This window comes from Sporobolomyces koalae (genome assembly GCF_050403365.1).
Source record: "Sporobolomyces koalae JCM15063 DNA, S_koalae_JCM15063T_v1_ctg3, whole genome shotgun sequence".
Lineage (NCBI taxonomy): Eukaryota > Fungi > Basidiomycota > Microbotryomycetes > Sporidiobolales > Sporidiobolaceae > Sporobolomyces > Sporobolomyces koalae.
The window spans coordinates 265,919-293,493 of NW_027481768.1; the positions used below are offsets into that span (position 1 = coordinate 265,919).

Below are 27,575 nucleotides of genomic sequence, written 5' to 3' on the forward strand. Positions count from 1 at the left end.
ACTGTAACGGTTTAACCTGAAAATTATTTATAAATAAATTGCGAGAGACGCGTCGACGCGACGCGCGCACGCGTCAGACTTCTGTCTAGTGATCTGCAGCGGTTTTCGTCTGCAGCCTCTCGTGTCCTTCGTCGCAGCCCACACTGTCAACAGACACTAGCTGCAGTCTATTCCGGCCTTCTTTGTCAACACGCCCGCCGACCGCCGCACTAAGAACCGGATCACACACATACCGCCAGTATCGATCACTATTAGCTCACAGCTGGCACCAGTCTCGCTTCCAGGTTCAGCGAGATCGCCAACGATCATTCGTAGTTCAACATGACTAGCTCGCGCTCATCGCAAATGCCACCCGCGAGGCCATCGCCGCGGCACCTCGTCTCGTCGCACGCGTTGTTGCTGCCATCTCCCCAAATGATTCGCTCCACTTCGTCGAAAGAGAACGTACCGACATGTCAATCGACTTCTCGCAAGCCGAGGGCGGTCCCAACATGGATCGATGCGCGTCCGCCGTCCCTCGGACGCAGGGTGGTCTTCTCGCCCACACCACTCCCATCGCTCCAAGCGAGCCCAAAGCACAAACGCGCCCTACACGACAACAGTTGTAGTGGTCGACCGCCAAAGAAAACTCGTCGAACTGGAATCTACTCGAACCATCCATTCCTTGGACTGCACCAGACAGATCGGGGTTCTTCCTCTCCCGAATCCGAAATCGGCCAGGACGATCTCGATTCAAGTCCACCGACGACGCCAGAAGACGCGAACGAGCATGTCGCCGTCAAAAGTTGCGACTACTTCCAACTCGCGGTCGCTTTTCCCGATGAGCCCGCAAACAAGCCTCGGCCTCGACTCCGACCACGACCGGTTGTGCCAGCGGCGAGTCGTCAAGATGAGCTCGACGAAGACGAGACTGAGACCGAGACTGCAACCGACAGCGAAACCGAATCCGATATCGTCTCGGCCCTGCTTCTCCATCGTCCTGTCGTACCCACCATTTTGAAACCTCACGCGCTGTCGTCGTCATCGTCTCCCATTCGATCGCCCTGCAACCCCTTCAGTCGACCTCGCCCCTCCTCTGCCGCACGTCCCGCCCCCGCCTCATGGTTGAAGGGCATTCTCAAGCCTGTAGTTGGAGAGGGAGCGCGATCGAATGCGGTGAACGAGAAGGAAGGCACTAAACGCAACGGCAGAGGGAGGAAGCATATCATCGGCTGGGACGACATGCAGTGGGTCGAGCCATGCACCGACAGTGCGCGAGATGGAACCGAATCGAAGAGCCCGGGGACTGATGGTAAGATGGGCGAAGCGACTTCGAATGCGCAAGCCAGTCGAACGAGGACTGGTCGTGGAACAACTGGTCATACAGGAACAGGACAAGCGTTAGGTGAGAGAGAAGGAGAAGACGATGATGACGATGAGGCTCGGAGAAGAAAGAGGGTACCTGCAGGTGGAAATGCTGGGGTCCAAGGCAGTCAAGCGGCACAATCTGCGACACTTGCAGTCTCGCGAGACGATCCAGTCTTGCTCCGAACTCCACTTCTCGTGCTCAAAGCATCCTTGCGTCCCGTCTCGGCCGACCACGTTCGACCGCGCCAGACCTCGACTGCCGAGTTCGCTCCTCGTCTCACACCCAGATCATCTCCCTTGGCGAAGGAGGACCAGGAAGTGATGCACGAAAGCGACGATGAAGTGCAGAACCTGTTCGAGACTCCGACTTGCTTGACCGACGTCGAAGCTGCCTATGTGGACCTCACGCGTGCGATCTTTCAGCTTCCATCAGACTTGCAAGCGCCGCAGTCGACTCTTGAGCCACTGAAGTCGTTCCGCAAGACGCTCATGCGATGCCTCGCTCGCGATATCGACAACATCGTCTCTTTTCCGACCTGGGTCAAGCAGCAGAACTCATTGCCTCCACGATCGCCCAGATCGAGCTCGTCTGTATCATCGTCGCCCATACGCACCTCACCGCTCAACTCTCCACCCTCGAAAGGGAAGAGGAGTCTGACGGAAGAGCAGATGCGAAGGTTGCGTGACGAACTCGGAGTTGCGCAAGCAGCTCTTCGCTGCATCGCTGCAATTACTCGCGACGCACGGGTGCATTCCATCTTCCGCGGTACGTCGAATCTTTCATGGGCCGCCTCTTTGGTATGGACCCTGATCTTGGTTTTCTGGACCGGCTTTACAGCGACCGAGTGGACATCACTTCTGTGCCTCGTCGCCACCGTGCCTCTCACCCCGAGCCTCAACATCCTCGTCCAGCGCGATCTCCTGCCTTTCGTGGCATCTGTGATGCACAACCAAAGCCTGCCCCGAGAAGTCCTCGCACCCATCACCCCGTCTCACCTCGTACCCGCACTTGAGGCTATTCTGCGACTCCCTCAGCGGGTCGATCGACACCGGATTGCTTTCAGCGAGGGCCTCACAGCCATTGCTGCGCTCTTGACGAGTCATGCACACGAAATGGTCAGGAACGGGGTATGGCGTATGTGGTTCCGCTCGAGCATGCTCGGCCTGTGGGACGGACCGAAAAAGGGTATGAGCGTCAAAAGCAAAAGCTTGATCGTTGCGGGCAGCTTGATCAAGTGCTTGACTAGTCCGGTCGACCGAGACGAAAACGGGAACGAGTGGATCCGCGAGCGGGAACAGATTGCCAAACTCGTCGGCGAGGAGATGCTCGTGAGTTTCCATCTTTGCATTTCGACTCGTTCACAGCAGTGTCCGATGCGAGCTGACGTGGACCGCTTGTCACCGCATCTCTCCCTAGGCTCTACTGAGTGAAGTTCCGGAAGACAGCGTCATCGCCCGCAGATCCGACACGACCCGTTTACTGCTTCTGACCCAGCAGTGGTCCCAGCTGACGAAACCCAAAGGCGACTCGACCCAAACCATTGACGAAGGTGCGTTCACGCTCTCATTCTGACCGGATCTTGGGCTCATCGCTGATACTCGTCTGCTGTAGCGAATCTCCTCTTCCATGTCTCGCTCCTTTCGATCCTCCCTGCTCTCCTCGGGCCTTCGTTCCGCAAGTTGGAGGAGAAAGGGATCGGACCTTGGATTAAGCCGGTTAACCTGCTCAGTCAGCACCAGACCTCGACCCATCTCCTCACTACGATCGCACTATCGTGGACAAACCTGTCGTTCGCGTTCTTCAGATCGATCAGCGGAGTCGACGATTCGGCCAGCTCTTGGATCCTGCGCAAAAAAGGGAACGACAACAAAGCTCTCTCGGTCCTGTCAAACATTTTCACCACTCGCAAAGATGTGTGGAAACGAGATGGGGGCACAAGCTCGCCGAACAAGAAGCAACGTAAACAATCACACGCCAAGGCTCTCTCGCTGGCTTATGCTGCCTCGATCTACGGTCTGACGGTCGTCGTTCATCACGGCGTCTCGTCAGTTCGTCAACTCGCTTCGTCAACCGAGGTCGAGCCTCTATCCTCGCAGCAGCTCGACAAGTTTGACGAGGTGTTCAATCGACTGATTGTTCCTATCCTCCCCTACCTGACTGGTTCCCCCTTCGTCGAGACTTCGAACGTCGGATGGAGGATGTTCACTTCGATCATTGCGGCCCGGACTCTGGATGACCGATTCGCCGTGCTTGAAGACATCGTCAATCCTGCCCTTCTCGACGTGCAACTAGCGTCAGCCAAAACGTCCGAATACCTCGATGGCGTGCTTGTGGACATCTTTGCTCGTGCCAAGGATTGCTCCAGAGCACCTGGATGGGGCCGCGAATGGGTCTTGAGTCGCCTTGACAAGGTACTCGAACTGTTTGGCGAATGCCTGTTCGCCTCGGACTTCCACCTCATGAAGGTGCGCCTGTCTCGCCATATCCGAAAGTGACGCTCTCAACTCACGGTACCCTGCTTTGACGCGATAGGACACTGCTTTGCCAGTCTGGAATGGCTTACTCGATTTGATTGCAGACGAGGACTCTGCCCTGCTGATTGCCGACTGGCTCATCGAGCTCACCCTTCGAAACCCAATGACAAACCTGAATGTCGGTCCCAAACAAACTGTATGGGCCGCAACTTTTGCTCGGGAGGAGTCCGAGCTAGCCGATGCGCTACAAGATCGGCTCTCCCATCTCGCGGACGACGCAACGGCATATAGGATCATGAATATCTGGGAGGTCAGCCACACCAAGCCAAACTACGTGATCCTTGCACTAGGTCAGCACGATGTCTTTCTTCGCTCGGTTTTCGCGAGGGTCACTCGATATTCATTGTCGCGCTTGTGGAGATACAGCTCGCAGCTTGGCTTCTCTTTCTGATATGAGCAACGTGAGCTTTGTCAGGCACCTGGAGAGATCCCGATCTGTTCTGCAGCTGCTTCGTCACTATGTCCAGTCAGTTTTCCACCGGCTTTATCTTTTGACGCAGGAGCTGACACATTCGATATCCGCTTTTTAGGACTAAGTCGCTCCGGCAGCACTCTGAAGTCTTCGAAAGTCTCGCGGCCCAAGTCTTAGACGTACTGTCGAAATTCGGTAGGGTCGGGGAACTCCTTGGCGCGCAAGTCGAGCGTTCCGCCCCGTATGACACCGAAACGTGAGTAGGCGCTCTGCCCCGTTGTTGAAGCCATATGTAACAACGCGCTGACCCGCGCTGCTGTACTTCTAGCAATCTCCAATTGTACACGCTCTTCATCTCAGTCAGCCATAGTCGGAGCGAAGCGGTGCAGATGGAGATTCTCGCGCTCGGCATCAAGGCCGTGCAGTCAGTCCTCGAACGCGATACTGTGCGCGAAGACGTCGTCACCTATATTGGCGACATGCTCGCGGCCGCTTCGGATCAAACGTACCCTCAATTGTACGAAGCGGTCCTCGACTCACTTGCCGTGTTCCGGCCATCGAGCGATTCCTTGTCGAAATACGTGCCGCTCCTCACGCCCTCGCTCGATCGAGCGCTCGACCTACACGCGGCAGCCGTCGTGGACGATGCCACGCAACTCGAAACGTTCGCCCCTCGACCTCACTTGCAACACTCGCTACAACCACTTCTCGCGTTCGGCAAGTTCTGGCGCGCAACCTACGATCAACTCGACTTCGATGTCACCTACCCGCCCGAGCTCATCTCTCGCGTCCATCTCGTACGACAACTCGCGCAAGGGGTTTTGGACACGGAATCGCCGACTTCGCAGTTTCACTCGCAACTCGATGAATCAATTCGCATGCTCTCCTCAATCGAGAAAAACGGTATATTTCGCTCGATCCCTTTTTCTCAGCATATTCCGTACTCTCGGCTGACTCTTTCCCTGCACGAACCAATTGAATTAGCAACACTTGAGGTGTCGACTCGCGATTACGTCGCTGATCAATCTCAATTCGTTGCAAGGACCGACGAGCAATCGTTCGAGAATGACGACACGACACTCGGAACCGCCACGAATGCCTTGCCCTCGGCTTCCCTGCGCGCCGAGAGTGTCGTCGAGGAGACCCCAAAAGAGCTGCAAAGTTCGCGCTCGAAAGCATCGTACGCATCCTTTGCAAGCTCGACCGGAGCTGCAGCGTCTGGCGAGAGCCCGCCGATCGAGGAAACCTTGTGCGACGTCAAGAAGAATTCGAGAAAGCGAAAGCGTTTGGCTGGTCAGTCCAAGCTCGAGACACACTCTGGAGAACAGAGAGGCTGACCGTTCTTGGATACCTTTTTTGCAGTTTCGGCAAGGGAAACCAATGTCGCACAGGAAGAACAAGACGAGGAATCTCGGATATCCCACGGAGGTTAGCCAGTTTCTCCTCGCACGGCTGTTGCAATCGACGGCGGACCTGACCTGTCTGTTTCGCTCGCAGATGTCTCGCGTCGCAAGAAGGTTAGGGGTTCTCCAAGAGCATGCGACCGCCGATCTGTCGAACAGGAGGATCCTCCCTTGCAATCGACGAACGGGACCGCTACAGTCGCTAAGGCGAGTGTCGCTGCGGAAGGAACGGGTTCGATTGGTACGTAATCGAGTACGCCCTTTCACACGAAGGCTTTGGACTAATTTGTCCTGTTTGTCCGCTCATGCAGCTGCATCGCGGACGCCGTCTCCGACTTCAAGTCGGGCATCGTCCCGCTCATCTCGTCGTGGACGCACGAGCGCAGACGGTGATCGCGCAAATGGTGTTCGGTTGCGAGACGAGGAGGCAGTGCGTCGCGTGCTTGCACTGCCGCTCGAGACGGTCGCGCATGTCGGCAAGCTGATTGGCGGTACGGCATCGCTGCATCGCCTCATGGCAATTGGGGAAGCGGCCAAAGTACGTGATTGTGTCCCTGATTATTTCCTACCTGCATCGATCCCTAGACTGATGCGAGTACCGTGTACAGGACTATTTCGCCAGCTTGAGGCGCAGCCCATCCCGAACCTAGCGAATCTCGCTTTCACGGCAGTTTTATTCTCGCAATTTGTTGTCATTTTTCTAGTCATTGCATTCAATTAGCTTTGCCGTGGTTATTCGCTGTCACTGAGTCCGCTTCGCGTCCGAGATGTCACATGTTGCGGCGTGAGGGATCCCGTTCGGACTTGATGGCGCCGCGCGGCCGGTTTGATCTCGGACTCGCGGTCATTGGATCCTCACACAACATGCCTTCCTCGTGAGTCGGTCAATCTTGCGCCTTAATAACCTGCAATGTGCAGGTGGTGGCTACTGCTCGTAGCAGCCTTGAAAACCGCAGCGTTGGCGTTCAGAGATGAATCACGTGTGGTCTTGACAGCAAACCCTTCGCTGCGTGGATCGACACGAACGCCGACAAGCTCATTGCGCGACTCAAGGAGGCTGTCGAAATTCCCAGTGTCAGTGGAGACGCCTCGTACCGGTGAGTACCGTCCCAAGGCGAGCTGCCCATCTGCGCGTCTCTCCTCCGAGCCTGACTGCCCTCCCTTGGTCCCGGTGTAGGCCCCATGTGCACAAGATGGGACAGTGGCTCCAGGAGCAGCTCGTACAGCTTGGCGCAGAGTGAGTCTACCACTCGATGACCTCGGGTCGAATGTCGTTGACTGATCATGAACGCGCCTCTGTGCTCGTGTCCGGGTCAGGGTCAAGGCCGTTCCGCTCGGCAAACACACTCTTGACGGACAGGAAGTCGAGCTGCCTCCGGTCCTGCTCGGCAAGTACGGCTCGGACCCGAACAAGAAGAACATCTTGATCTACGTGCGCCCCACTCGCGCTACCGCTCCGACTCAAACTGCATCCACCAGACTGATCCTCATCCTATCGTGTATTGGTCACTCTAGGGTCACTACGACGTGCAGCCCGTATGAAATTGCCGCTTCCTGCTCTTGACATACTTCGAGACTGACTCTTTCGGCAACGACAGGCTCTGTTGAGCGATGGCTGGAAGTACGAGCCGTTCACGCTCACCGACGACAAGGAGACTGGCCGTCTCTACGGTCGTGGATCTTCGGATGACAAGGCGAGCCCAATCCCACCGTAGCGCAAATCGCTGGCACAAAGCTAATCTATCGCCCATACCTTACCTGGTCTCAATAGGGACCGATTCTTGGATGGCTCAACGTGATTGAAGCGCACAAAGCAACCAACACTGAGCTCCCGGTCAACCTCGTCATGTGCTTTGAGGGAATGGAGGGCAAGTTGTCCCGTGGCTTCTCTCGCTCGTCAGAGCAACGAATAGCACGAAGCTGACTACATTGCGAGCAACAGAATCCGGTAGCGAGGGACTCGAGGAACTCGTCATTCAGGAAGCTCAAAACCATTTCAAAGATGTCGACGCCGTGTGCATCTCGGACAACTACTGGCTCGGCACCGAATCGCCCTGCTTGACTTACGGCAAGTTCACATCACCAGCCCTTACGTAGCGAAGCTTTTCCAACGACTGATCTTGCCGCCATGCAGGTCTCCGCGGTCTCGCTTACTTCTCCGTCAACATCTCAGGTCCTCGTGCAGACCTGCACTCGGGCGTCTTCGGTGCCATGGTGCACGAGCCCATGACCGACCTCTTTGCGCTCTTCTCGAAACTTGTGACTCCGCAGGGCAAAATCTTGATCCCGGGGATCAATGAGAAGGTCGCACCTCTCACCGACGACGAGCGCAAGCTGTACGAGGCGATCAATGTCAGCGTGGCAGACTTTGAAAACGCGATCGGCGCGAAAACTACAATTTACGACAACAAGGTCGACTGCTTGATGGGCCGCATGCGATACCCGAGTACGTCTTCCATTGGCCATATGAGCATTTTTGGCGGCAGCTCTTTGCTCACGTTCCGACGAGGGTTGTCTGCCTCCTCGCAGGTCTCAGCATCCACGGTATCGAGGGTGCTTTCTCGACCCCTGGCGCAAAGACTGTCATTCCTGCCGCTGTCAAAGGTACGAGATACGACAGAATTTGTCCGCGCCTCAGCTTGCCCAAGGAACTGACAAATCGCGCTCGGTTGTCTGCCCTCCAGGCAAATTCTCCATCCGCCTGGTGCCAGACTTGACTCCCGATGAGGTCAACGTCATCGTCACCAAATATCTCGAGGCAAGCAGAATTCTCTCCACTTTGCCTTGCAATCGCAAGAGCTTGCGTCCCCGTGACTTACGACATGCGGCTACAGGAAGAGTTTGCTAAACTCAACACCAAGAACACGCTCAAGGTTGAAGCGCTGCACGGAGGCAAGCCCTGGATCGCGTCGAGTAAGCCGCCCAATTCGACGACTGTCTCATTCTCGGCAAGCGTTGACCAAGCTTGAATGTACAGTCGACCACTGGAACTTCCGCGCGGCTCACAAGGCCACAGAAACGGTCTATGGCAAGACCCCTGACTACACGCGCGAAGGAGGTGAGCTCATCGCGCCTGTGAACAATTTGAGCGAAAAGAGAAACTAATCCGGTTCTCGCGCGACGTCCCTTTCAGGCTCCATTCCGAGTACGTGTCATCCAACAAATAAGGCTAACAAGCAGTATGGCTGACGGATCTTTCTCGACAGTTACTCTCACGTTTGCCGAGGCGTTGAACAAGAATGTGATGCTGCTTCCTAGTGCGTCCTCCTCTTTTCACACGCACATATCAGAGTCAAGTTCTAACGCATATTGTGAACAGTGGGTCGGTGCGTAGAATTTTCGGGAGTCAGTGGGCCGGTTGACCCGTCTACAAGGATGCTGATTGCTTTTTTGTCCTCGTTCCGATTGGCTGCAGCGGAGACGATGGCGCACACTCGGTCAGTCTAAGCGAAATCGTCTCCGTATCCGACAACATATTGACGTCTCCTCCCCGTTCGGTTTGCACACTGTGTAGACCAACGAGAAGCTCGATCGTTCAAACTTCATTCAAGGTTCGCAATTGCTCGGAGAATACCTGCACGAAGTCGCAACGGCTGCAGAATAGAGTCTCCGCCGTCAATCGGGAACATGTTGAGTTCTTCGCACGTGGCCATTGCGCTCATATGCAAAGAAATGTTCTTCTCGGTCGAGAGGCAAAAAGGAATGCGCACCCAGATTCGAGAGACGTTCTTCTCCGATGTTCTCCTTTCTCCAGTCTTAATTTTCTCCGGCTGGTCGCTCGAGATCTCCGTCGTCTGGCCCGAAAGGGACGGATAGCGTGCCTTCGTCTTGCGGCATACCGTAGGAACGTTCGATGGCTTCCGACATGCGAGGAATCTCGGCGGCCCGGGTGTTCGGTTGCCTTCAACGTGCCAACCTATCATAGAGTTCAGCTTCCGCGGGAACCCCGTTTAGTTACCGTTCATCAAAAATCGCAAGTACTGTAACGGTTCAGGAATCAGTAGTCCGCAGAGTTGGGCCTGGTACGCGATTCAATATTTGGTTACAGTAGATGAAGTTGTATGCTCCAAGAGAGTTGCAGTATTCATACGTTTCTCTATAGTCGTAACGAGGGGTATCTAACGATGTAACGGGTTAAGGTCGATCCAGTCGACCTCGAGGATGCTCTCGATATAGCTCGAGAGTTTTCAGATCGTGCGGCCCAACAAGCGCAGTTGGCGTTCGTCTTCGATTCCCCTCTGGGCCTGAGATGGCACAGGACCTTCTCCAGAGTCGTTCTGTCTGTGTATGAACCCGGGAGGAGGTGAAAGTCGACCTGGCATGGGAAGGATCGGAGGCAGCTTGTGCATTCGCGGCAGCTCTCGAGACGCAGGGTCGAAGGGGAAGGCGATCGGATGCGGAAGCGGAGGCGGAGGTGGGGGCGCCGCGGACAGGGACCGTGATATCGAAGGTGGAGTTCGGACGAAATTTGTGGGCAAGAGGCCCGGGAGGCTCGGGTAGGTTGCCGAGTGGTCGAACGGTTGACGGGCGAAAGAAGGGAGGTCGCGATGAGGTATCGACGATGAGTAGAAGCTGGATAGAGCGGGCGGGGGCAACGTCGGGACGCCGTGCAGCGGAGCTGACACAGGCGGCAACGAGTCGAGCGGTGAATTTTGGTGGTGAAAGGCATAGGATGAGTTGGGGCGGGGTTCCGACGACGATGTGCGCGGCCGATCGTCGTAAGCTGATGAGGCGGACCGGGGTCGTGGATCACCGTCGAGCGATGTCGATTGCGGGCGTTCTCGCTGGCCGAGGAAAAGAGGAGGCAGATTCGTGCTCGTTAACGTCGGCGGAACAGGCAACGACGGACTCGACGATCGTGGTGGTGGTGGTGGCGAAGGCACTGCTGGCGAATTGGAAGGCAGAATTGGGAATATCGGTGGAAGCGCAGGATGCGATCCTCTATACTGCCGCCGTTTGCCCGGGTTCGCCTGAGCGGAAGCGCTAGTGGTCGACTGATCTGGACTCGGCTGCAACCGAGGGTCGCGACCGGCGTTCGAACGACGCGCGAGCATGCCTTGAATCAAGGGATCTCGCGCGGCCGTTGGGAGCACACCGTCCGAGACGGCCGTCTTGTTCGTGTAGGCGATTAGGTGCATTTTCGTTCCATTCGGGTCGATCGACGAAAATGACTGCTTGATGAGCGTGTCGGAGCCTTTGGGCGGCACCTCAGAGTAGGTGAGGAACGCGCCCGAGACGCGAGAGGCTAGCGGTAGCGGCGGCGGTCAGCTCGGGATTTGCGCGTAGTTATCAAGTGGACAGACGTACGACTCCACTTGATGTGGTCGGTCCATCGCCGGATGCCTGCCTCTTCCTCTTCCCAGACAAACACCGCCCCCGCCCGGACGAAGCGGATCCGCCTGTGATTGCGAGCTGTCAGTGTGCGTCGCGCTCGTTCCTCGTACGTGCCGGAACGCACTCTTCGTCCGTCAGGCGGCGAGTCACCCGTGGCAGGAGCTGCGGGACGAGCGAATGCAGTCAGGACAGGCAGACGACGCCGTGCATGCGGGCAGACCGCGCTGCAGCTGAGCGAGAGAATGCTCACCCCGAGTTTGCTCGCTTCGAGGATCGCATGCGCTTCCTGCGCCGAGTTGACGATGCCAAAGTAGCTATCTGCACGACGAGCGCGATGACCCGCGGGATAATCAGTGTTGGTCGCAGAACGGGCGCACGCGGGTGAGTGCCCTGAATATCACGGTACGGCGAAACGTGAACGCACGACCAGACGACGGCAGCTCTCCCTCCATCATGACCCGCAGTTCTCCCGGCCGCGAGCGAGCAGAGTGAACTCGACCTTTTCCTGACCGACGGGTTGGCGTCTACCGGTGAAGCGGGATCACGGTCAATTGTCTTCGGCGAGCACAACTGCGCAGGTCGAGCGGGCGCGCAACGGATCACACTGGCGGTTGCTCTCGAGCGGGCTCGAGTCGAGCGCAGTGGCTGTCCCCGATGAGCGAGGCCTGGCAGCGGGTCGGACGCTCGCACAGTTTGGCTGGCAAGTTCAAGGGAAGCTATTTGACCACCCCGCACTTTGAGTTTTTCTTCCGTGCCTCCACCCGCGTTTTCCAGCAGTCTCCGTCGCGGGAATTCGGCCATGGAAGCCTCACTCGTACGGGACCGCGCCCATATCGAAGCGTCGATCTGCGCTTGCGACTTTAACATAATGGCGCGCACAAAGCGCTGCCTCGCTTCCGTTAGCCAGGCAAGCACCCAGCGCCAAAGACTGATGCGTGAAGCCGTTCTAGCAGCCGGAGTTGTCCTCAGCTTGACGCTCAGAGTGCCAGTAGTTTCGGTAGACGGTCGTTTCCACCCCCTCACCGAGAGAGTCCGTACAGTGTGCTGTGCGCACTATCGTCTGGGCCTTGCCTCTTTGGGCTGCCTATGGAAGCACTCGATCGACGTACCTTTTTAATGAAAATAGGCCTGCGCCTTTTCAGCATTTCACCTTCGAGCCTCGAGGGCCACTCGCCGCAGCACGCGACGGATAAAAATTGTTCTCACCTAATTTCCCCTATTCACCGGTCATTGAGCCGAACTTGAACCGAAGCTTCCAACGTGCGGACTACAATTCTGGACTATGTCCAATTCTGGACTACAGTATTGTACATACATACGGGTCCAAGCGGCCCCTCTCCAATGACGCAGGGGCTGCGAGCTCGGCGAAAAATGATTCTACTGTATGTATCATAGAAATGTCGAAATTCTTCGAATCTCCGGCGCAAGATTGCGCAACGTCAGTAAATATCAAGCGAGGCACGGTGTACAGTACTGTGTGACATGGTTTCTTGGCAGGCGCAAGTCTTGAGCTGCACACAGACACGGCGATGAGGCCATCGGAGACCAAGTGCGCGCGCGCGGTGAACACGGTGCAATCTTCTTGCATTAAGATCGTCGAGTGAGATCGACGCTTCTCAAAACGACAGCTGGCGCGTTGTAACAGAGCGCTGTGGGCTGCCAATCGACGAAGTGACGGACGGAAATGTTATATTGTAACAAGCCAAAGTATAGGGAAGCCATGCGATGTTGAATCGGTACAAGAACACGGGGACGCGAGTTGAGGAATCAGAGAAGGTAATGGGTATAAGGAACGCAAGCTATGAAGCTCAGTTCACGAGGCAGTCGCATACTCGTCGACACTGCCACATTCGCAGAATAGGTTCTTGTCGCCGTACGCGTCGTCAACTCGGGACGTCGCTGGCCAGAACTTCGCGCGGCGCAAGCGGGAGTCCGGGTAAGCTGCCTGCTCGCGGGTGTAGGGTCTGTTCGAGCCGGTGATGTGGGTCAGCTGTGCTTCCCATTAAACCCGGGCAGCAAAGAAGGCGTTTCCTCACCGATCCCAGTTGTCAGCCACGACCACCTGTTGAGCGTGAGGAGCGTTGACGATTAGGTTGTTGTCGCGAGGTTGCTTGCCTTGCGCGATCTCGTCAATCTCATGGCGGATCTTGATCATGGCATCGCAGAACCTGGAGCAAGGACGAGAGCGTCAGCAAGTTAATCTTAAGACAGCGCATCGAGCGTATGTACCGGTCTACATCCCGCAAGCCTTCGGACTCGGTGGGCTCGATCTGAAGGACGAGAAGACAGAGAAACCGCTTGTCAGCGTACACGTTGAACAGAAACGACAAAGCGTTGCGACTTACGAGCATTGCAGTCGACAGGGGCCAGCTGCACGTCGGGGGGTGAACACCGTAGTCTTGCAATCGTTTGGCGATGTCCATGACCTTGAGTCCCGCACTCTCCTCGAATTCGGCGAGATCGATGATGAATTCGTGAGCGCATCTGCCTTTGTCGTTGACAAACTTGACCCGGTAGTGATCCTGCAGGCGGGCCATCGCGTAGTTCGCATTGAGAAGGGCAACTTTGGTCGCGAACTTGAGTCCGGAAGCTCCGAGCATCTTGATGTAGGCCCTGCAGGTCGAATAGTATAGGTGAGTTGGTGCGCACAACATCAGGACAGCTCAAATGGCGCGACTTCGCTCACCAGGAAATCGACAGAATGCTGGCGCTGCCGTAGGGCGAGGCAGAGATGGGTCCGATCGCATTCTGACCTCCGGTAGGGACGACGGGGTGTCCGGGAAGATACGGGATCAAGTGCTCCGCGACACAGATTGGACTGTATCCGGATGTGTCAGCGACTCGTCTTGGGAAAGCTGAAACCGGATTGATCACCTACCCCATTCCGGGACCTCCTCCACCATGGGGAATTGCAAACGTTTTGTGAAGGTTCAGGTGGCACACATCGGCGCCGACTTTGCCTGGGGAAGTCAGGCCGACCATTGCGTTGAAGTTGGCGCCATCGAGGTAGACCTGTCCACCGTTCGAGTGGATGATCTCGCACGCGTCTTCGACGCCGCTCTCAAAGACTCCGAACGTGGAGGGGTAGGTGACCATGAAGGCCGCGAGATCATTCGCATGCTTGGTCGCCTTGGCCTTCAGATCCTCCATATCGAGGTAGCCAGTGGCAAGCACCTTGACTGGCACGACCTTCATACCTGCCATGATCGCAGACTAACACCGCAGGAACGCAAAGAATAAGTCGAGCGTTGCGAAAGATCGAAAACGAAACATCGGGCTCACCGCAGGGTTCGTACCGTGCGCAGAGGCCGGCACGAGGCAGATATTGCGGTGACTGTCACCCCGCGCGAGATGGTACGCTCGAATCACGGAAAGTCCGGCATATTCTCCCTGAGCGCCCGAGTTGGGCTGCAACGAACAGCCCGGCAGCCCAGTGAGCAGGCTGAGATCTTGGGCGAGTTCCTGGACGGCGCGCGTAACCCTATCAGCTTGGCCACGCAAAGGTGGGTGCCGAGGCCTAGCACTTACATCCATCATTTCCTTGTAGCCGAGAGCCTGGTCCACGGGCGCGAAAGGGTGCATCCTGGAGAACTCGTCCCACGTGAACGGAGTCATAGATGTGGTCGAGTTGAGCTTCATCGTGCAGCTGCCGAGAGGGCTGTGCAAGTTAAGCAGCTCGTGTCAGCAAAAGACCAAGAGGGAGATTAGGCAAGCTCGAGACTGCACGAACATGGGCGCATGAACGAGCGAGAGATCCTTGTCTTGCAGATAGTGCATGTATCGGATGATGTCGGTTTCCGAGTGATGCGAGTTCCACACGGGCTGTGTCAGGAAAGGCGAGGTTCGAGCGAGGTTCGAAGGGATGGCGGGACTGTCGATGGCCGGAATTCCTTCTCCGCTGCTCAAGTCGCCCAAAGATGATCGGGTTGCTCGAGGAGCTGGCACGTCGAGGCCTTCAGCAAACGCAACAAGGGATTCGGTCGTGTAAGGCTGAACCTGCGTAACTCGACGAGGGCCGGTCTGGTTGGAAACGAAGACGTTGAGCAGGTCGACGATGTCCTCGAGAGAGTGTGACTCGTCAAACGAGACTGCCACATGGTGATCGTCCACACGGCGAAGGTTGATTCCCGCGGAAACGGCGGTCTCGTGAACGAGACTGGCAGCCGTGCCGGAGAGGCGGATTGTGAGGTTGTCGAAGAATGTTTCGTTGACGACCTTGTGACCGAGCTTTTCGACTGCCGCTTTGACGGTTCGAGCGAGACCATGCACCTTCTCAGCGATTTGACGCAGACCTTCAGGTCCGTGATAGACGGCGTACATGGCCGAGGTGTTTGCAAGCAAGGCCTAATGCTCGAGAGCGGCAGGTGAGCTCGGTGTCACGATTGAGGACGTGGGTTGCGATGAAACTCACTTGAGCGGTGCAAATGTTCGAGGTCGCTTTGTCGCGGCGGATGTGCTGCTCTCGCGTTTGAAGCGCAAGGCGGTAGGCAGGTTTTCCTTCCTTGTCTTTGCTCAAGCCGATCAGGCGACCTGGCATACGCCGCTTGAGCGCATCTGAGCAAGCGAAGAAGGCTGCATGGGGTCCTCCGTAGCCGAGCGGCACTCCGAAGCGAGCGGCGTTACCGAACGCGATATCGGCGCCCCATTCACCAGGAGGCTTGAGCATCGTGAGCGCGAGGAAGTCCGTCGCGCACGATACGAGACCTCCGAGCTTGTGTGTGCGAGCTGCGACAGCCTCCCAGTCGGCGACTTCGCCGCGAACATCCGGGTACTGTTTGCACGATGCATCGGTCAACGCATGGTCACAACTCGTGTATGCTTGGAGGGGACGCACCTGCAGGAGTACACCGATCAAATCCTTGTGTTGCGCAGGGTCGCCACTCTCCTCGGACAACAGCTTTTTGACGTTACCAACAACGACGTTGATTCCGAATGGCGCAGCGCGAGTTTTGACAACTGCAACGGTCTGCGGCAGCACACTTCGATCGACGAAGAACGTCTTGCGCTTCTCGCGCAGATGTCCGAATGCCATGATCATGCCTTCGGCGGCGGCTGTGCCTTCATCGAGAAGGGAAGCGTTGGCAATGTCAAGGCCAGTCAGAGACGTCGTGAGAGTCTGGAAGTTGATCAGCGATTCTAGGCGTCCTTGCGAGATCTCAGCCTGCGACCACGGCGATTGCATGGTCCGCGACGTTAGTTTTGGCCCAGGCTCGTGCATATCGGCTGAGATCTGACTTGCCTGATAGGGCGAGTATTGGCTGAACCAGCCATGGTTTTCGAGCATGTTGCGCAAGATGACTTGCGGGAGGACCTAGCGAAATAGCAGAGTTTCAGAAGAGGCGATCCCCGTTCTGTGGGATGCTCACTCACTGCTTGATGGTAACCGAGACCGATGAAGCTCCTGGTGACCCGGTTCTTCGCACCGAGCTCCTTGGCTCTTCGGAGGAGTTCCCCTTCGCTCAGCGCCCAGATACCTCCAGCGCCCTCGTCTCGGATGGCGTTCTCGTCGAGCCGGATTTCTTCGGGGACGCAGTCCTTCAGGAACGCATCCATGGAAGAGTAGCCTAGGTACTCGAGCATCTTTTGGACGCTGGCAGGTTGCGGGCCGACATGCCGGCGGGTGAAAGTGTCGAGCGGAGCGAACAGCGAAGTGGTCGGGACATGCTGGCTCGTCTGCGATAGGCCGGTCGCAAGAGTTCGGACACCGCTGGGAAAGCTGAAAGAAATGCCAGCGGGGTCGCAAGCAAGTTTAGGGCTTGTCGTCACGCGGGAGATAAGGATAGGCGAGGAAGCCGGGGAAACGCGAAGGCGGTGCTGGCCACAAATCGCTCGCTGAAGAAGCGGGCGACGAAGCATGGTCAAGGATGCAGACAGGGTGTGATATAGAGAGGAGCCAAGGGGCAGCAGCCCGTGTCCTCGTGCCCAACTTTTTCCTCGAGACGGATTGCCTTTAGACGCCAGGCCAAACTTGCCATTAGATACCTGGAAGAGTCAAGCGTCTCCGCTCTGAAGACGGGCTCCCGACAACCTAGTTCGTCCGGATCTGAGTGTCAAGGATGTTCCGCGAGAGGAGAAAGAGCACAAACTTGCGACGGGCGCCTTTCGATACGCGTGCGATGCACGTGACCATATACGAGCGCTTTGTGCGCTTCGTATTCTTTATATGTGAGCCCTATTTGGATCGTCTGTCTCGCATCAGACCATTGTAGAAGCACTGACACAACGGAGCTGGGTCAGCGAAAAAAGTGTGTCGGCTGACTGGTATCTGTGTGATATATATTTGTACTATTTGGAATGCCGGCTGACTGGTATTTGTGTGATATATATTTGTACTATTTGGAATGCTCGACATCAAAGGCGTTTTAGCTCAGTTGGGAGTAGCGTACGCCTGAAGTTGTCAGGCATCATCTAGCGTAAGGTCCCCGGTTCAAGCCCGGGAAACGCCATTACCTTTTGCCGCCTGGCAATGGGTCTTCTCTTTTGTTTTTATTTGCTCAGCACCTTGATCGCCGTGGGGCGCAATGAGCAACTCGCACTAAAAAGCGTAGGCCCACGCCTCGAGATAGAATGAATCGATTGAGGCCAGCTGAGCGTCAAGCCTTGCCCTGCCGTTGCTTGAGTCTTGAGTCTGCAATAGGCGTCCAAGATGGACAGGTAAATACCCCGAGGGTTTTCCTTGTCGGTCGTCGTTAAGCTGAGCGGGTTTGAACGCTGGACAATGAACGGCATCTTTGGCGCACGTCAGAGCTACAGTATCAAAACCAAGCTTGACAAGATGCGGCCAGAGCGCTCTTCTGTTCTCCGACCCGGTCTACTACGGGTGATTCGCATTCGGGGTGAGCTCGTGCCGGCAGTCGAAGCTCCATTGCGCGGGCAACAGGCCTCGCACAACCGTCGCTACCCGGATCCGTCTAATTCTTCGCTCGGTGCAACGAGGTCAACGACATGCGCGGGTTGACTTTATTTTGCTGGGGATGCTTGAAGAGTCGTGCAAGCATGGGCAAGCCGGAAACTCTCACCTTTTTGAACTCGCTTGATACGCCGGCTCGAGACTTTTGGGATTGCACGGGCTCGCGCTGCCCGTGGACTCTCCCTGCAGAGGTCTGAGGGGTTCGGATTCGAACCGCCTGAACGAACGAAAGCGTCAGACCGTGCTGCAGATACAATCGACACGAAGAGGATCAAACGGCCGAAAGCGCAATGCAAGGTAAAAAGAACTCGGAGAGAAAGAAACAGAGAGAGATCTAGATGGAGAGATTCACTTGAGGAGAGTGCTATGAAAGAGGAACGCTTTCAACCGGAAAGATGTTATTTGGAAGAAAGAAGGGCCGGGCCCGAGTAAGCAGGACAACAAAGGACGGCCAGCATCCTGCGCGCAGCGATGTCGCGAAGACGGCCAGTGGGAAGACCACCCGAGCGAGTGATCGTACTTGAGCGCGGTGCGACGCCTTGATGACGCCAAAAAGCTTGGTGCCGCGCAAAAAGGTATGGCGTTTCCCGGGCTTGAACCGGGGACCTTACGCTAGATGATGCCTGACAACTTCAGGCGTACGCTACTCCCAACTGAGCTAAAACGCCTTGATGCGCAGAGGAAAAATTATAACATATATAAAACACGTTATCTAACCAAGCGCGCCATACGCTGTCGAAGAATGGGAAAAAGAAGGGAAGCAGTCACGGAGTTGTCAGCCGCGACAAGAACTGCATGGTTACATCACGGGGCTTGTACTTTGTCATCCGATATCAGCGGTCTGAAGGACCTAGTAAAGACTTCGGTGGTCGCCCTCTCAAACACTCTCGATAATAAAAAAAGACATGTCAGCTGGAGCAATAGCGCTATATCGCCGATCCCCGTCGCAAGCGCGCTAGACGGAGGCATGTCAACAGCAACACACCCTGACCACAATGAGATAACATAGGGTTCGAGCGGAACTTGCGGGGCGACCGCTGGGTGACAGAACGGGCTGACCATGCAAGTTTCGACGGATTATTTCAAGACTCAAATGAAGAATAGCATCGTATCGTATCGTGCACAATGGGGCAATGCGTAGAAACCAGTTTCAGAAATTGGATTTCAAACGTCTACTGCTTGCGACGGAACGAGCAGCCTAGATTTGGTGTGCGAACGAGGCGGATCGTCAACATGGGCAATCAACAGCGGCCGAGGACTAGAAGGTACTCACCCTCAGTGAGCTTGGTCTTTCCACCGGTAGGGGTGCAGAGGATGGTGCTGCACGAGCCGCAGAGGACAACGGTCTGGGCGTGCGAGAAGACGGTGGTGATGTTGAAGCACCCGGGGCACTTGACGTCCATGAAGTACGAGTTCGGGGACCTAACGAGGATTGTTGAAACGAACATGAGCAAGTGGGGAAAGGGCATGAGGAGCGAGACATCGGAAGGGAGAGGGGGGAACCGAGCCGAGGAAACGAGACTTACTGCACCAGACGCTTGAGCTTGTGGGTCTGGGCGGTCTTCTCAGCCGAAGGGTTAAGGAGGTCGACAGCGAGCGACGACTGTGGCAGGCGAGCGGGTCAGCACTAGCGTTCTCCGAGAAAGGTATTCACCTGTGTTCGCTCCACCAGCGCACTCCCAGGCACACAGGCCGTCCAGTTCAAGTATGCCTTCCTTCTGACGATCGCTTATCTGACCCACTGCTGCTTCCGCCACCGACTCCCGGGGTCAAGTGACCTGACTCGCGTGCACCCGATTGTCACCTCCCCGACTCGTCACATTCCTCTGAACCTTTCAACGCCTCGTTCACGACCTGTACAAGCGTGACTGACCATGTTTGCTGCAGATCGAGTAGGTACGGGTGGCGCGGGAGAGCGTGAGGCGTAGTTGAAGCAAATTTGACGAAGGTCGAAAGTGCGATTTGAGATCGAGAGGGAAAGAGCGAGAGGGCCGGCAGGAGAGCAAGCAGTCAGCAATGGAACCTTGTGGAAGGAGCGAGTGCGCTCTAGAACGGCAGCAGAGAGTGGCCTCACCTTCTGGCAAAGGGACGAGGAAAAAGGGCAAAAGTCAGGCGCCTCCCCTCGCCACCGGTGCCGTGAATTTCTGCCAATTTGCCTCTCCTCGTGGCGATCCTCTCGTCATCAAGCCGCATCATGGACGTTGGCGTAGTGCACCTCTGCAAGCCTAGCGGTCTGTAACGCGTGAGGCGATCATGTGACTACTGCAAGTTCCCACTCTCTCTTCTCGTCGCGCTCTCTCGCTCTCGGATTCAGTTGGGCGCGATCTCGTGACAAACTGCCAGTATGGAAGCTCTAGCTATCGCAACAGAACCATCTAGTAATACTGCTCAGCCATGACTGCAGAAACATTTTCTATCATCAGCGCCCTCATCGCGGTTATGACGGGCATCGGAGGGAGAAGACTTACTCAGCGTCACGAGACTCGTCCAGCCGGTGAACGGCGTACTGTGGACCAGATTGTCAGCGAGCCGTTCGACAGAATCTCGAGTTTGCAAGGAAGACATACCTCCTGCGACCTTCTCCAGTCGTGGCGTCGTATTGTTCCCACACAAAGCCCGTTCGCTTGTATTCCTGTCAGACAACAATTACCGTCAGCTGGTGGTTCACAAGTTTCGCTGTTGACAGATCTTCGTTTCACCTTGTAAACGTTGTTAATCACGTTGTCTCGTAGCTGAGAGTAAATCTCGCCTGCCTGGACTTGGTACGGTCCTGCTTCTTTTGCATATTTCTGAGCAGAGAATGCAAAGTGAGATGCTCATCAGCGAGAATCAAGCAAGATGGAGCAGGATGAGAGCAAACGAGCGAGACGTACGTTGTACAGGGCGCCTAACGCAAGATAGTTCATCTGGATCCAGATAGGACCTCGCCAGTAATCTTCGCCCTTGCCAAATAGAGCGTGCTGTTTGGACAGGGATCTGATTCCGTAGGGAGACCAGAGACGTTCAGGGTCTCGGAGCAGTGCGAGAACCGGTCCGAGTTGCGGCGACGAAGGTTCAAGCAGCGAAAGAAGCAACGGGAACAGCGAGATGTAGCCTTCGTGACAGACGAGGTACGACTCGTCTGCAGGGAAGGAGCAAAATCCGTGAGTTCCGACTGAAAGGCCCAAGGAAGTGATCTATGCTCACCTTCAGAATCGACACTCGCATCGCAGTATAACTCGCGCTCCTCGTCCCAATGCAGATCTGTACAGTGGCAGATAGTGTGTGTCAGTAGCCATGAAAGAAGATGCACGAGGAGCGAGAAACTCGCCGTCGATGTTGTGGACCATGTCTTCGTAGTGGTCCTCGAACTCTTCCACGTCTTCGTCCATCTCGAGGAATTCGGCGACTTGCTTCATCGTTCGCGCAAAGAACGCCATCCAGCTCGCGAGATCGACGTGCAATTCTCCCAAATGGGGCGGTGTTGCGCGTGGGTAGTCGTCCAGACCCGACGTCAAGACGTGGTCCGCCGTTCTACCCCGCCAGCGGTAGCCTTCAACGCTCGAACGCGATCGGCGACCATACTCTCGAATTTGTCCCCTCTGAGTCGAGCGGAACCATTCGTAGTGGAGCTTGAGCTTCGGGTAGAGAGACGTCAGGTAGTTAGCCGCGAGTGTCGGCGACGAGAGGTGGAGGTTTGCGAGGCTTGGAGTCGAGGCGGCAGCGAGAAGGTCCTGCTCTGACGAGGCAAAGATCGAAGAGAGCGACTGGATTCCACGCTGTCTCAAACGGCCGATGAAAGCAGTGAGTCCCATCGTGAGCGTTGGCGGGTTGGCATACGAGGGATATTGAGTCTGGAACTCTTGCGGCACCTACACATTACAAGGTCAGAAAAGTGTCAGCCGGCAGTCGGGTGCATCATTGCGTCTTGCTCGCGGAGCGGCTCACTTTGCTCCGTGCTTCGTCGCCGAGGATCTGTTCACGTCCAACCCAGCCATTTTCATCGACGAGCTTGATCCAGCTCCTGAGGATCTCGAGGCTCAGATCATTGTCCCATGCACCAATCAGGAGCAAGTGGAACCCTTCGTCCCAGTAGAACCCGCGGGGGAAGAAACTCCGACTCGGTGTGGCGGTGAGGAGCTCTGTCGGTCCGACGATCTCGGGATGCGGGGTACGTTTCTGTCCGTCAGACATGCGCGAGTCCTCGTCGTCCCATTCGTGGGAGAACGTGCCATCGAGGATCGAGTTGCCATGGAAATAGCCGATTCCGCCAATGAGGTTAGCGAGAATGTCTCTCGCAAAGGCTTGTTGTGACGTCGTAAAGGAGGATATCGCAGGGAAAGCTGCTGCAAAGCGGGACTCGAACGCATCTGACGCCGCTGCGAGCGCAGTCGACAGCGAAGAACCTATGCGAGCTATCTTGAATCAGTCTCAAACTCAGACGCGAGAAACCAAAGCTAAACCCACCGTCCAAGCCCGTCTGACTTCCGCTTGGCTCGAAGAAGATGTCCAGAGTCCATGTGCCTTCGTAGACTTTCTGGAACCCGTACAGATTCGCGCCATATCGCGCCTCATTGGGCAGTGTGAGGAGCACCGCAGGATCGAGCAACTTGTCTCCGTACGAAGGAAGGATCTCACGCGACCGCATACCGATAGCGTTCAGGAAGATGTCTGCGCAGAAGAGCCAGTCAACGTCGAATGTCACATTTGAGGTCATGCGGGTGACCCACTTTTCGCCTGCCAGACTTGGTCCGACCCTGTCGGCGCGCCAAGGTAGTGTGTCCGCTCGAGGTGACCTGGAAAGTCGCCCGCTAGAGGACCCTCTGTCACTGGGCTGTTACCCTCGTCTGCGCGAGCTTGTCAACGGCGGTACCATAATGGAGGTTTCGGTCTCGAGCTCACGGTTCACGATCCGAATCGTGTAGTCTCCGAGACCCTGGGTACTGCCTCGAAGCTTGACGTCTCCCTCGATGCCCTGTTCGGCGGGAGCGAATCAGTTTGCATTCTTCGTCACTTTGCGAGACAATCAAATGTGAGCTCGCCTGTTCGTCTTCGGGGTTGTCGAGCTCGATCGAGCTCAATGCGCCATCGTTGCCGAAGTAATTGATGAGAGAAATTCTAGACATGGCATCTACAATGTTCAAGAGTCAGCTGGAGCGGACCAGCTCGATAGCAACTTGGCAATTCACCTGGACGAAGCGGTTTGCCCTCTATCCGAACTGCCCAGCCACCAGCTGTCCCGACACAGGCTCATCAGTAATATTAGTCACGCCTTGACAGCGGTACACGCGTGTATAGGTACGCACCTGAGGACGCGCCGGGTATTTTGAGAAACGAAGCAGTCAATTCGACGTTGTTGAGGTCGTCCTTGATTACCTCCTTGCTTGCAGTGCGGCCGTCGTGCTCAGTGAAGGTGTACACGAGTCCGTCGCCTTGGTCGCAGGCATGTCGCGCCTCTGTGTGCGGAGAAAAGGAGCAGTCAGGCGCCTAGTGCCGCGCAGCGAAGGCAGCGACACGTACTCGAAAGTCCGTGGTAGTCTTGCGCGCCGAACCACATCATTCCGGTCAGCAAGCTCGAAGGCAGCCTCGGCCGCAGTCCAAAGTAGAGGTTCGGACGATAGGTCCCCCACAGCAGCGAGTCGTTCGCAGATTGCAGCAGCGGTTCTGCGTTGCTCAGGTCGACTTGCGCATGAGCCGACGCTGCGAGCGCGACTAGCCCTGCTGCTATCGAACCGACACGCATGGCGAAAGTGGATGGTGCTGAGCGACGCTGATCGAAAACCTTCGGATCCACATCATGTCCCGGACATCGTCTTTTGCGACCTCTCAGCTCGCGCATTACAGCCTTTCAAGCGTCGACTGTCTCCAGCATGAGCGGCTTGCTCGACTTGCCGCCCGAGGTAAGTCGCACAGCGTTTGTCTCACCGTTGTCACCCGACACTGGGCGCTCAGAGCCGGACCGATTCGGGTCGCAACCGTCAGCTCGTCATCAGGATCGCGCAGGAGCTCCGGAACGACACATATACTGCCAAGGAGAGACAAAGCGACCTCGCGCGGCTAGCCAAGGTACGAGCTTGTTCGTCCGTCAAGCCTTGCCCGCCTGGACCCCTGTCGGAAGTTTACGACTTGCTCGGGTCGCTACAGGTCCATCCGACCCTGACTGTCGTCGCACGTTCGCTACTGTACGGTGGACAAGTCACTGCTCGAAGCGCAGGCCGCACCCACCTGCTCGCCCGCTCGCTCACGTCGAATCCGACCTTGTCCGAGTTCATCCGCACCCTGTCGTTCAAGAGCGAGAATGACGCTGGCCACGTCGAGTCGCTCGTGACGATCCTCAAGCATTGTCCTCTCCTTGAGGACCTGACCTTGAGCGCGGTGTACCTTCTCAAGAACCCTCCCGCAAGCCTTTACGGCGCCCTGCAGGCCCATGCGCAACTACGTGCGTTCTCGTATGGGTTCCAGAAGAAGCACATCCTCCTCGAGACCATTGCGCCCCTTCTACAATCGTTCCCGAACCTCAAGCACCTCGCGCTCACTGGATTCGTCGAGCCGGAGATCCCCCGCTTCACGTTCAGCTCGCTCCGATTCGGGCCGCCTCCGTCCTACTCCCTCGAATCGCTGTCAATCACCGATTGGCTCTTTCCGTGCACTAAGATGTGGGTGACGGATGAGCTCGAATGGGTCTTCGGCGCGACAGATGGCTTGCGAGCCTTCGAGGCGAGGGAGCTCGACGCAACTAGAGTGCCCCTCGACGACATCCTCGATTGCGTTGCGCGACGTTCTCGGCTCTCGGGCCTCCGAAAATTCGTATTCAGGCAATGCTTCGTCTCGGCCCCGCCGCGCCTCATCGACCCCAACTCTCTCGCCACCTTATACCCGCAATTGGAACACCTGTCCCTAATGCCGGACGAGTTTGAAAGCTCGTTCGCCATACCAGAACCGCACTTGGTGCTACCCCCGCAATTGCGCACGTTACAGCTCGACGAGGATCTGTTCCTTAGCTGGCGCCTGCTCGAAACGATTCGAGATCCCTCGTTGCCGCGCTCGTTGCGACAGGTACGATTGCGAGGGCCCTTTGCGTCGGATCCTGACGTCAAGTTGCTCAAGCGTGCTTGCACCGTGAGGGGAATCGAATGCGAAGTGACCCGAGCTTTCTAGACCGACGTACTGAGTACTGCACGCGATAGAGAAATTTTTGGTCTCGTGTGATCGATTGTATTGTACTGGCATAGAGCATGATGATATGGCTTGCAAATGCGAAAAGAAGTAGTCTCCATCTCAGACAAGCGACGAGCTACTGCATCGGGATTACGGCAACGAGAGCACCCTCTTTGCCATCCTTGAACCGCATCCACCGTCCCAACCTCGGTTCTTTCGCAACACCTGCCACGACCACCAGGTTCTTGGATCCCTTGTGTGCGTCTTGTTCCTGCTTCTTCCCATCGAGTCGAGGAAGGTGGTTCTCCTTGGTCGGCCGCAAACTCGGCGCGATGAGTTGCAACGAGTTGACAAACCCAGGAGCAGCGATCGTGGTCAAGAGCGAGAACGACCGAATCCGTTCGTCAATCTTCCACAGGCGAACTTGTCCGTCCCAAGAGCCCGAGGCAAACACGTCACCGTACGGCAGCGTCGCGAGGGACGTGATCCATCTCGGAGTACCGATCACTCCTTCCGTCTCGGAGACATGCTCGTTGAACCCGTGCGCGAACTGAACTGTGTGAATCGGCTTCTTCTTCGTGATGGTCCACAGGCAGATCGAGCTAAGAGGATCCAGACTGTCAGTCGGCGTGCCCACGCAAGACAAGAAGGGAGAAGTCTGCGCAAGACGCACCCGCTATCGCCTCCACTGAGCAGGGTTGTGTCGTCGACCATGGCAACACAATCGATGCTGCCCTCGACGAACTTGACTTGCTGGGCTTCCAATTCCCGAATCTTGCGACGACGGCGACGTTCTTCCTCCTCCATACCCTCCTCTTCGTCGGCACCTTCGAGCACGTTACGGATCCTGCTACCTCCTCCACCTCGGAACACGAGTTGGCTTTCTTCCATGACTTTCCAGTATCGAAGGGTCTTGTCTCGTCCTCCCGCCGTAACCGCAAGCTCCCCTCGCAGTGCGTCGATCGCCTGGATGCAATCTTGGTGACCGAACAGTGTCTCGACGTACGAGAATGTCGACAAGTCGAAGAGCTTGACAGTCCGATCGAAAGACGAGGTGTACAGTTGTTGTGTGCCGAGACGGAACGCGATAGACTGCAAACAACCGAGGGCGACGATACAGATCAGCGCCATCCCACATCAATCGCAGATTCCAGCAAGATACTCACAGCTAGTTTGTCCTTGTGGCCACCAAGCCCGCGGGCCCATTTAATCCCGTCCCCTTCAACGTTCCAGCATCCGAGAACCTTGTCTTTGCCGGCACTTGCCAGAACCCTGCCATCGTGCGAGATAGCTAGGTCAAGAATCTCGTCCGTGTGGCCTTCGGCGGTCTCCTTGCCTTTGCCCTTGTCTCCCTTCTTCAGCTTGGCGCCGTTACGTTTTTGCGAGTCTGATAGCGCTTTGACGACATGAGCGACGCGAGAAATCCGTGGTCGCTCAGTCGTTGGGGTCGAGGATGAAGGAATCGAGGACGACACGGGCTTGAGGTCATACTTGAGTACACCGCCGTCTTTGCTTGCAGTGTACAGCCAACATCCATCGTGCGATGCAACCGCCGAAGTGACGGGCCCGCGGTGTCCTTTCGAAGGAGTGTAATAGATGTTTGCCGGGGAAAGAGGGAGTTGAAGCTAGGAATGCGCGACAAAAAGGGTCATGTAAGCCTCGCTGACCCTGGAAATGCAAGACCATGACATACGGTCGAGGCGACGTTCAGGTGTAGTTTTCCAGTGTGTTCAAGCTGCAATATCGTAACCGAGAACGGATCAGCGAATACCGGCACAAAGAGAAAAGTCCGTCAACTTACGACATCCTGCTGCAATCGTTCTGCGATGATGTCCCTGTCGAGATCGGCGGCGTCAAACCCAACCTCCTCTGTTAAAATCACGTCGGATCAGACACGCTCCGCATGTAGATAACACGAGGAGCAGGCTCACCCTCTTTGTCCTTTTCGAGGCTCTTGAGGTACATTTGCGAGAGCCTCAGCCTCTTCTGCGCGGGCGTTTCGAGTTCGTCTTCCTCTTCACTGCTTTCCTCGGCTGCTGCTGCATCGTCCTGACTGCCCATGTCGTCCGAGTCGAACGCGCCATCATCGGGCAGGTCCAGCTCTTCATCTTCATCTTCCTGCCTTCGTTTGCCCTTGTTCTCGTGCCTGTCCCGACCGCCATCCTTCCTTCCGTTTCCTCGACCTCGCCCGCGGGCGTTCGCACCGCCTCGTGCGCCTCTCGAGGCTGAAGAATTGCGAGACGAAGGTTTGCCAGATCGCTGACTTCCCTCGCCGTCGCCTTCCCGTTGACGCTTGCTGAACGGTCGAGGCTTCGAGAAAAACGCGTCCGGCATGTCTCCTGTGTCGTCGTGGACTGTGAGCGGTCGATCGCGAAAGGCGAGAAAGTCTCGTACACTTCTAAGAATTCTCAAGTTGATCAGGCCGTGTCTCTCATTTCTACCAACCTCGAACCGCTCATATCGGGTATGTGGGAATTCTACTAGCTCTCCTGGCGAC

At 56.3% G+C, this 27,575-nt stretch overlaps 8 protein-coding genes across 8 annotated transcripts; 3 read left to right on the plus strand and 5 right to left on the minus strand.

The window, feature by feature from the left end:
- Positions 1–345: 345 nt before the first annotated feature.
- On the plus strand, positions 346–6,347 carry JCM15063_005024 (uncharacterized protein; the record flags this gene model as incomplete). The annotated part of the gene is made up of 12 exons (XM_076676127.1): positions 346–2,113; positions 2,186–2,676; positions 2,765–2,897; positions 2,960–3,813; positions 3,881–4,172; positions 4,249–4,348; positions 4,413–4,550; positions 4,623–5,587; positions 5,657–5,722; positions 5,792–5,938; positions 6,009–6,235; positions 6,306–6,347. 12 exons carry the CDS (start codon positions 346–348, stop codon positions 6,345–6,347), a joined length of 5,223 nt encoding a protein of 1,740 aa, XP_076536665.1.
- A 124-nt stretch (positions 6,348–6,471) lies between these two features.
- Positions 6,472–9,301, plus strand: DUG1 (metallodipeptidase; the record flags this gene model as incomplete). The annotated part of the gene is made up of 18 exons (XM_076676128.1): positions 6,472–6,572; positions 6,693–6,794; positions 6,875–6,934; positions 7,015–7,129; positions 7,213–7,233; positions 7,296–7,391; positions 7,469–7,565; positions 7,640–7,765; positions 7,832–8,143; positions 8,227–8,301; positions 8,382–8,455; positions 8,532–8,610; positions 8,675–8,755; positions 8,831–8,842; positions 8,904–8,954; positions 9,017–9,023; positions 9,113–9,134; positions 9,212–9,301. The coding sequence occupies 18 exons, from the start codon at positions 6,472–6,474 to the stop codon at positions 9,299–9,301; spliced, it is 1,521 nt and encodes a 506-aa protein (XP_076536666.1).
- Positions 9,302–9,884: 583 nt separating this feature from the next.
- Positions 9,885–11,483, minus strand: JCM15063_005026 (Gti1/Pac2 family protein; the record flags this gene model as incomplete). The annotated part of the gene is made up of 5 exons (XM_076676129.1): positions 9,885–10,942; positions 11,005–11,096; positions 11,156–11,193; positions 11,282–11,349; positions 11,456–11,483. 5 exons carry the CDS (start codon positions 11,481–11,483, stop codon positions 9,885–9,887), a joined length of 1,284 nt encoding a protein of 427 aa, XP_076536667.1.
- Positions 11,484–12,844: 1,361 nt separating this feature from the next.
- GCV2 (glycine decarboxylase subunit P) lies at positions 12,845–16,887 on the minus strand (the record flags this gene model as incomplete). Its single annotated transcript, XM_076676130.1, has 13 exons — positions 12,845–12,995; positions 13,068–13,199; positions 13,261–13,301; positions 13,377–13,644; positions 13,718–13,849; positions 13,910–14,244; positions 14,314–14,493; positions 14,560–14,689; positions 14,762–15,375; positions 15,443–15,802; positions 15,866–16,192; positions 16,271–16,342; positions 16,402–16,887. 13 exons carry the CDS (start codon positions 16,885–16,887, stop codon positions 12,845–12,847), a joined length of 3,228 nt encoding a protein of 1,075 aa, XP_076536668.1.
- Positions 16,888–19,113: 2,226 nt separating this feature from the next.
- Positions 19,114–19,817, minus strand: JCM15063_005028 (40S ribosomal protein S27; the record flags this gene model as incomplete). Its single annotated transcript, XM_076676131.1, has 4 exons — positions 19,114–19,139; positions 19,215–19,363; positions 19,468–19,544; positions 19,815–19,817. 4 exons carry the CDS (start codon positions 19,815–19,817, stop codon positions 19,114–19,116), a joined length of 255 nt encoding a protein of 84 aa, XP_076536669.1.
- A 499-nt stretch (positions 19,818–20,316) lies between these two features.
- On the minus strand, positions 20,317–23,663 carry CWH41 (mannosyl-oligosaccharide glucosidase; the record flags this gene model as incomplete). Its single annotated transcript, XM_076676132.1, has 15 exons — positions 20,317–20,339; positions 20,410–20,447; positions 20,509–20,573; positions 20,641–20,730; positions 20,815–21,062; positions 21,128–21,184; positions 21,252–21,792; positions 21,869–22,326; positions 22,388–22,591; positions 22,651–22,767; positions 22,823–22,895; positions 22,963–23,051; positions 23,110–23,154; positions 23,227–23,376; positions 23,441–23,663. 15 exons carry the CDS (start codon positions 23,661–23,663, stop codon positions 20,317–20,319), a joined length of 2,421 nt encoding a protein of 806 aa, XP_076536670.1.
- Positions 23,664–23,790: 127 nt separating this feature from the next.
- Positions 23,791–25,078, plus strand: JCM15063_005030 (uncharacterized protein; the record flags this gene model as incomplete). Its single annotated transcript, XM_076676133.1, has 2 exons — positions 23,791–23,820; positions 23,903–25,078. 2 exons carry the CDS (start codon positions 23,791–23,793, stop codon positions 25,076–25,078), a joined length of 1,206 nt encoding a protein of 401 aa, XP_076536671.1.
- A 136-nt stretch (positions 25,079–25,214) lies between these two features.
- RRP9 (ribosomal RNA-processing protein RRP9) lies at positions 25,215–27,412 on the minus strand (the record flags this gene model as incomplete). The annotated part of the gene is made up of 6 exons (XM_076676134.1): positions 25,215–25,680; positions 25,752–26,170; positions 26,245–26,703; positions 26,772–26,813; positions 26,880–26,947; positions 27,010–27,412. The coding sequence occupies 6 exons, from the start codon at positions 27,410–27,412 to the stop codon at positions 25,215–25,217; spliced, it is 1,857 nt and encodes a 618-aa protein (XP_076536672.1).
- Positions 27,413–27,575: the final 163 nt, after the last annotated feature.